General features: G+C 29.9%; 1 protein-coding gene across 1 annotated transcript in view; it reads right to left on the bottom strand.

Moving 5' to 3' along the window:
* Positions 1-9,263, bottom strand: part of LOC137626582 (protein turtle homolog B-like) — a 330,400-nt gene that overhangs the window by 68,639 nt on the left and 252,498 nt on the right. Inside the window, 1 exon segment of the mRNA XM_068357614.1 lies at positions 2,765-2,881. Coding sequence (XP_068213715.1) covers positions 2,765-2,881 — 117 coding nt within the window.

Below are 9,263 nucleotides of genomic sequence, written 5' to 3'. Positions count from 1 at the left end.
AATCGATTAAAAAAGTGCAATGTATATGATCTATGTTACTACTACTACTACTAATAATAATAATAATAATAATAATAATAATAATAATAATAAAATTATTATCATTATTATTATTATTAGTAGTAGTAGTAGTAGTAGTAGTAGTAGTAGTAGTAGTAGTAGTATAACAAAAACGTGAATAATAATAATAATAATAATAATAATAATAATAATAATAATAATAATAATAATAATAGCAGCAGTAGCAGTAATAACAGTAATAGTGGTAATTGTAATACAAATCGTGAAAAAAATTTAATAATGAGAACATTACCAGTAACAACATAAATGGCATTAATATAGATAGATATGATAATAGTAGCAATGGTAATAAAGATAGAATTTTTTTTTTTTTTCAAAAACACATCACTTAAATCAAAGACATTATGAGAAGATATAATAACAAATCAAAGAAAAGAAAAGTGGGAGAAATATATAATATCCATTCTATCGTAAAATCCCAATTTGGCCGGTGTTCAGAAGCAGAATTAATTGTCAATGTTTTTTTTTCTTTCTTTTTTTTTAAGCAAGAGAATGAGGAAGTTAATTCTTATTTTCAATGGGATAATTGAAGGCTACTTAATGTGAAACGTTTGAATGCATTTGCTTGTTAGAACGAGGAGGTACTTAGTGGTGGACGGAGAAAAATGGTTTTTGGATTAAAAGAATTTTCCTTTGGAAGGGAAATAAAGGTGTGTTACCTAGTAATTTATCCATGATATATAACGCAGACTCACATACATACACATACACACACACACAAATATATATATATATATATATATATATATATATATATATATATATATATATATATATATATATATATACACTTACATACATACATACATACATACATACATACATATATAGAAATATATATAGAACAATTAATATCTGCTCAATCTGATAACCTAAGGACAAATATAATTTCAAAATGGAAAATTATTGCTCTCTCTCTCTCTCTCTCTCTCTCTCTCTCTCTCTCTCTCTCTCTCTCTCTCTCTCTCTCTCTCTCTCTCTCTCTCTCTCTCTCTCTTTCTGTATAGAATAATACAAATAGTCATCATCCACGAAGGACTGGAGACATAAAATAATTTCTCTTGATCTTTTCACTGTTTCTTATTGTGACATTCCAAGCGAAATCTGAAAGGGTGCCAACACGACAGAGAGAGAGAGAGAGAGAGAGAGAGAGAGAGAGAGAGAGAGAGAGAGAGAGAGAGAGAGAAAGAGAGATGTATACCGTTGAGCAGTGGAAAGAATGGAAAAGGAATTGTAGAGAGAAATAAGATGGATTGTCTTTTCAAAAAGTGTTAGAGGATTCCCAACTCGGAAATAATGAAGCAGCATTTTTTACCATTAGTCTTCGACAGACGAACTGTATTCATTTAAATTCCTCTTTTATTAATAAAGCTTAGTTATTCATCTTTTTATTCATGTTAGTTATTTTAATAATTTCAAGTTTTAATTACTTTGATAATTTTAATAATTTTGATAAGATTTTTTATAACTTTATTAATTTAATTAATTATAATTATCTTAAAAGTTTTAATAATTTTAGTAATTTGTATCATTTTTAAAGTAATTATAATATATTATGTTTTAATAATAATAAATTGTATTCCTAATGATGAAAATAGTTTTAATAACTTTTATGATGATGATAATGTTAATAACAACAATAATCTTTGTTACTAATAATAGTATTTTTAATAATTTGAATAGTAATAATAGCAATTTGTAATTCTAATGATAATAATAATTTTAATAACTTTAAAATCTTTACTAATAATAATAATTTTTAACAATCTTAATAAAAAATACAATTTTGATCACTTTAATGATAATAATAATTATTATCTTAATAACTTTGATAAGAGTAACCAATAGAGAACCATTACCAATGCTCCAATTTTTTAAAATCATATGATTTATTAATCTAACTAAGTTTTTAGATATAAAATTTTCTACCATAATTCCTTATCAAATGGATTTTAAGAATGTAAAATAATTAGTAACCAAAATACCAAAATTATGTAGATTAAATTTTTTTTGAGACAATATATGATTCTAAATGAAAATATTCCTATATATAAAATTCTATATTGAAGCTCCTTGACAAAATTAAATGAATGAAAATTAATTTCAAGAACGTAAAGAAACTTATGAACTAAAATGCTCCAAAAGATAAGTTTGTTGATGAATTCATTCATAAAAAAAAAAAAATATCAATATATAAGATGTAAAATAATATATTAAATTTTCTTAGTAAATTCACTTAAAGAAACAATAATATCAAGAAAGTCTAGAAAAGGAAATTAAATTATTCACCGAAATACAAAAAAATATATTTATTGGTGAATTTATTTATAGAAAAAAATATCCAAATATAAAATCATATAATAAATTTCCTTAGTGAATTAACTTGAAGAAACAATAATTTCAAGAAAGTCAGGAAAAGGAAAAAATAAATTATTAACCAAAATACGAAAAAATATCAGTTTATTGATATATTTATTTATAGCAAAAACTATTTCAAAATATTAAATCATATAATAAATTTCCTTCGTAAATTAACTTGAAGAAACAATAATTCCAAGTCAAGAAAAGGAGATATAAAATCATTAACAGAGATACAAAAAAAAAAATGGGCTTATTGATAAATATATCAGAATTAGATTTAGAATTACATTAATTTATTAACATGAAGGACTATACTACTCACCTCCTGTGACACGACACGTATATATGACCTCTGTGCCGAGGGTATAAGGCCCGACTGTGCCCTGCAGATCTTGACCTGGGTCGAGGTTACTCATGATCTGTATTCGTGTGGGGGGTACTGGAAGTAAAATAATAATAATAATAATAATAATAATAATAATAATAATAATAATAATAATAATAATAATAATAATGAGACCATTTAGTATATAATAAAAAAAAATGGCTACATCATGAGAGATTTATTAACAATAAGAAGTCCAAATTTCTTATGATAATTCCCTTTTATTGTCTCAATTACCATAAATAACAGATATCAATCTTTATTTTAATTATCATCTAGAATAATAGATTCTTCCCACTATTTCATGCAATAGGCTTAATATAAAATTGATTATCATATGACTAGAAAATATCCCTTATTATAAATCCAGTTTTGTATATTTTAGAAGAGAGTAAAATTTTCTATAAAATTTATTATGTTACTGTATGGACATGAGTCGAGGTATGACAATGAAACAACCTCCAACAGATTTTGTAGATTTGAGAACAAAGCCTCAGAAGTATATTGTCAGTTCAATGGCAGGACAGGATTAGAAATAAAACAATAAGACATAATACTCAAGTGCCATATGTGAATGAGATCATTGGGGGCAGGAAGATGGAAATGGTTTGGCCATGCTCTTCGAACTCCCCAAGAGATATCAGTTCACCAAACGTTTAACTGGTTCCATAGGGCACTAGAAGAGTTAGAAGACCCAGGCCTACATAGCTGAGGAGTTTGAAGCGTGAAATCGGAGAAGATGAAATGAGAAATATTGATTGAAAACCTCTAGAATCTAGAGTTTTTCAATCAATACTGTTTTTGCCATCCAGTGTGATCAAGCGACTGATACCTCTCAGTGTTCTCAGCTACTGATGTTTCGTGACAGGCAACAATATAAGAGAATAATTTCTGTTTTGTCACCCGATGGAAAGTTGCACAACAGCAAAATCTATTTTTCATGATACATCAAATTTTTTTTCAGGAAAACTAACTTTCTTGGGAATCACCGGTAGAGGTGTGTACTGATGGAGCTCCAGCCAGGCATGGTCTGCGGTCTCGCTTCGTCACAAAGGTGAAAGAAAAAAAATCCCTCTGTAATGAGTACACACTGCATACTTCATCGTGAAGCCCTAACATCCAGAACTTTGCCGGCTGAGATGAAGAATGTCTTAAATGTGGTTCTCAAGGTAGTCAACTTCACCAAAGCTGGGGCCTTTAACAGTCGTCTCTTCAAACTACTGTGTAAGGATATAGAATTCAAACATGGAGCCTTGCTTTTCACATGAACCTACGATGGCTTCATAAGGAAACATGCTTGGACGGCTTTATGATCTACGAGAAGAAGTAGCAATATTTCTAGATTCTCAGCAGAAGGCAGACTTTCATAACAATTTTCAATCTGAAGGCTTTCAGATAACTCTAGCTTACCTGGTGATTGTTTTTGAACCATTGAATAATGTGAACCTTAAACTACAAGCCTTCATAGCCCTATTCGACCTCTGGAAATGCCGGGTTTAGCAGGGAAATGCAGCCAGTTTTAGGAACTTGGATTCTGCTCTCGCAGACAAATAACCACTCATCTAAGTGACTTGAAAGCAGAATTCATCAGATACTTCCCAGATATAGATGACAAGCGTGAAGCCTGGAAATTCATCAGGAACCCATTTCAAGGTGAAGTAGCTGGAGTTGAAGTTTAACTCCACAGCTAAAGAAGACTTCAAAGATATGGATTTTGAGACGTTCAGGGTCAAATACCTTTCAGTTTATCCTCTGATCTTACATCAGGCTCGTCGGATTCTTACATTGTTTGGGTCCATATATCTATGTGAAGCTGAAGTTTCCTCGCTCGTTGATATCAAAACCATGTACAGAAACCGCCTGAACGTTATGCACTGTCAAGTGTTCGACCATGTATTCAAGGTCTGGTAGCTAAGAAGCAGTGTCAAATATCTCACTAACCATGTATTTAAAATCTGGTAGCTTAGCCTTAGAGCAGTGACAAATATCTCACTAACCATGTATTCAAGATCTGACAACTGAGAGCAGCGTCAAATGTCTCACTTATGTAATTCATGTTTAGTAAATGGACTGAAAAGCCCTTTTTTTATATTTTTTTACAAATCTGGGAGTTCAACTAGTCTACAGATGCAAGGGGGCCGTGATAGGAAAGGGCAGTTCTTATAAGGGGCATGGTAGTAAAAAGGTTAAGAACCACTGCTCTAGATGGAGACGACTGGTGGAAACTAACCGAGGCCCTTTTCTTCAATAGGCGTAGGAGGAGATGATGATATATATATATATATATATATATATATATATATATATATATATATATATATATATATATATAGTATATGTGTTCTTGTATATGTATATGAATATGGCTATATACAATACTTATCTAGTACCAGTTGGAAGTTTTTTATATCTTTAATATTAACATATTGTATAATAATGTTGATGTTAATAACAGTGAAAACCAACATAGAGAGAGAGAGAGAGAGAGAGAGAGAGAGAGAGAGAGAGAGAGAGAGAGAGAGAGAGAGAGAGAGAGAGAAATAAGGCCATACCTTTTCCCTATTTTTGTTGAATAATAAGATTAGAGAGATTAAAATTATGTGTTTGTTCCGGAGGCGAAGTTAATAGCCTCGCCTGGTTTATAATTCGTAATATTACCCTGACGAAGTTTTCTCGTTCTTGGAACGCTCTCTCTCTCTCTCTCTCTCTCTCTCTCTCTCTCTCTCTCTCTCTCTCTCTCTCTCTCTCTCTCTCTTTACTATACATATCTGTTTTAGAGTGTAATTACCCTCTAACTCAGTGGTTCCCAACCTTCTTCCAGTGGTGACCCCATCTCAGCTTGATCATAGTTTTTGCGACCCCACATAAATATCAAGGCTACCTGTATATTTCAATTTTTTATTTTTTAGATAAAAGAATATAATTGATTAAAGTACACTGTTTATCATTGAATAGCAAATATCCAAAAATGCTCTTATGTATAATGTATAATATCTTTATATAAGACACACTGCATAATAGAATGTTATTGATATGAGTATCACAAGTATTATCTTGATAATAAGCAATGATGTTCATGTGATTCATGTGATGGTTAGAACTGCTTTTCCATCGCCAGTATCTCAATCCGCAGTGATGTTTTCGATGAAGCACAACGTAGTTAATCTCCAGCATGGAGATTAGTTCTCAGCTTCGACTTTATTAAAAGGACAAAAGATAAGGTCACTTCACACATATGTCGAAGAAGAGGGCATAACATTTTAAGCATACCTTCAGCCAAATTTGGATACCGAAGTAACTGCTTTATCCAAAACTGAATCTCTGTTAGGGAATCAAAGCCAGCTTTGGCACTGTCAGATATAATAAGATCAGTAAATTCCTATGGATATCTTCCAGGAACATTTTCAAAGGGTTTATTTAAGGTAACGGTGGGACAACTGAGACTTTTCTGAAAAATATTGGCTAAATTCCTCTTTTAAGGTCTCTAAGAAGAAAAATGAGTGAACTTTGAAAACTGTTCAAATGGAATATCAGTGCCATTTTATTCAACAGATGCATTTAATGAGGGAAACATGCACAAATTTTTCTTTCTTCATTTACTCCAAAAGATCCAGCTTCATTTGGGAGGCATTCAGTTTTTCTTTATGAAGAGGAACATTAAGGGAATTCAAAATTGTAAAAAAATCTAATAAGTATTCAGTTTTAGCCCAATTACTCATATCACCTAAGAAACTGGATGGTTCTGTTCTTCCTTGCCTGGATAAGAATTCTCTCACCTCACTATTCAACTAAAAGGGGTATTACCTTTTGGTAGATACCTTACTCTAGTTTTTAACTTAACTTCATACTTAGAATCCATTTTTTTATGACACACGTTAGCAAACAAGTGGTTGTTCAATGCATTTGACTTTATAAAGTTAACTGCTTCAACAACTGATTGCATAACTTTTCAAATCTCCGGCAATGTTTCTTCAGAAAATACTTAACGATGTATCATGCAATGAATTCCAACAACTTCTAGAGAAATATTCTTTACCTTCTGTTGGAACCCTGATCTACGACCTAGCATAGAAGGTACACCATCATTACACATACCACCGACATTTTCCTACATCAGTCCACTTTTTTAAAAAAATTATCCTATTTTTTTTAAGTATACCCGAGCTTTAGTTGTTTCCAATGGTCTGCAAGAAAGAAATTCATCCTTAAAATCGACATAAACTAATAACCGAGGAAGATTAACTATATATGTTGATTCATCAACTTTTAATGTGATGAGATCAAGTGGAGATGTACAGTATGATTAGAAAGCGTTATAATTTCCGAGAATTTAAATCCTATATCTTCAATTATGTCATGACGGTGTCTTTTGCAAAAGGTGAAATAAATTCCTCACCAATAACATTCGGTTTTTTTTTTTTTTTTTTTTTTTTTTTTTTTTTTTTCGTAAAGAAGGGAATTCTTTAGATCCAAATGCTTATTCTTTATAAAATGTGCTTTCTTTGTTGAGCTTTGCCATTTTCGACTCAAAATGATGTCTTAACTTATCTTGAGTCTTTGATTCTTCTGAGAGCACTTCACTGCACATCAGAAATTGAGTTTTTTTCTTTTCTTGCTGAGATAAAGCAAGTATAACCAATGTTAGTGTAGTTCACCATATATTTTTGCTTTCCTTTGTTGTTTGCCATTGCCATAATTGTAACAACCTATTGTAAAATCAAATGAGAGAGGGAGAGAGAGAGAGAGAGAGAGAGAGAGAGAGAGAGAGAGAGAGAGAGAGAGAGAGAGAGAGAGAGAGAGAGAGATTAAAATCGGTCAATTAAAACTTGATAATGATAACTATGATGATAGCAGGGAAAATGCTATGAAAACGTATGATTATGAAAACAAATGTGTCTGCATTTGTGTCTTATATATATATATATATATATATATATATATATATATATATGTGTGTGTGTATGTGTGTGTGTGTGTGTGTGTGTGTGTGTGTGTGTGTGTAGTGCACAAACACATGCATATACACAGATACATTCACTTACACACTTCTCTCCTTATCTCCTTCATTTACATTTTTTAAGGAATATTAGACTATACTATGTATCTGCATTTTCAGAAATCACCAACAACTCATTTGTCATTTCTGCCTTATATGTGCATGTCTTACTGAAGCTTAGGTCTATAAACAACAATATTTTCGTCATATATGACTATTTTGAGTTTCCTATATTGTAGTTAAAATATAGTTTTTAATAAATATCATGATTAATAGATAATTCAAATATCAAAAACTTTCTATTACACGAATACAAACGAAAATATAAACTTGAATAATGAAATTTATAAAAATCTTGAACATAACAATGCTCCATACCTATAAATTTCCAAATACAAATTCATTGTTTGTTCAAGCCGACGGGTAGCACAGTGACACAGTCATACCAAATGCAATCTCTATAATTAACAAAGATAATCAGAAACAGACATATATAAATGCAATATATATACATATATATATATATATATATATATATATATATATATATATATATATATATATATATATATATATGTATATATACAGTATATATATATATATATATATATATATATATATATATTGTATATATATATATATATACATATATGTACTGTATATATATATATATATATATATATATATATATATATATATATATATATATATACTATATATATACATATATATATATATATATATATATATATATATATATATATATATATATGTACTGTATATATATATATATATATATATATATATGTATATATATAAATATATATATAAATATACATATATATATATATATATATATATATATATATATATATATATATATACAGTATATATATATATATATATATATATATATTTATATATATATATATACATATATATATGTATATATATATATGTGTGTGTGTGTGTGTGTGTTTGTGTTGATGTATACAAAACACAGGATGAGACCAGATATAAAATACAGCTTTGTTAAGTCTATGGATAAACCGTATACGTACACTCCACAGAGATAATCGTTCTTATTAAACTTTCTCTGTACAAAAAGATCTGAGAAAGGCCAATAGACAGCAATGTAATGTATGTACACGTGAACGATCGGCCCAGTTGATCGTCAGATTAAGGTATATGCAATAAAGTGAAACAACTCAGTTTGGGTATGGTCTTTCTATCCTTGCTCTTTTAGAATTATATATACCACCGTAGGTAGGAATGGAAAAATTTTCTGGTAAAGCCTACTGAATCCTCTTAATCCAATGATATCGGCCAACACCTTTTATATTATTATCATGCCTTCACGACCCCAAGAAAATTGCTTGCCGACCCCGTGACCCCAGGGTTGGGAACCACTGTCTAACTCAGTGATTCTTAAACTGGGGG

The sequence above is a fragment of the Palaemon carinicauda genome, chromosome 34 (assembly GCF_036898095.1).
Source record: "Palaemon carinicauda isolate YSFRI2023 chromosome 34, ASM3689809v2, whole genome shotgun sequence".
NCBI classification, from domain to species: Eukaryota; Metazoa; Arthropoda; class Malacostraca; order Decapoda; family Palaemonidae; genus Palaemon; species Palaemon carinicauda.
This window is presented reverse-complemented; position numbering and strand designations above follow the sequence as displayed.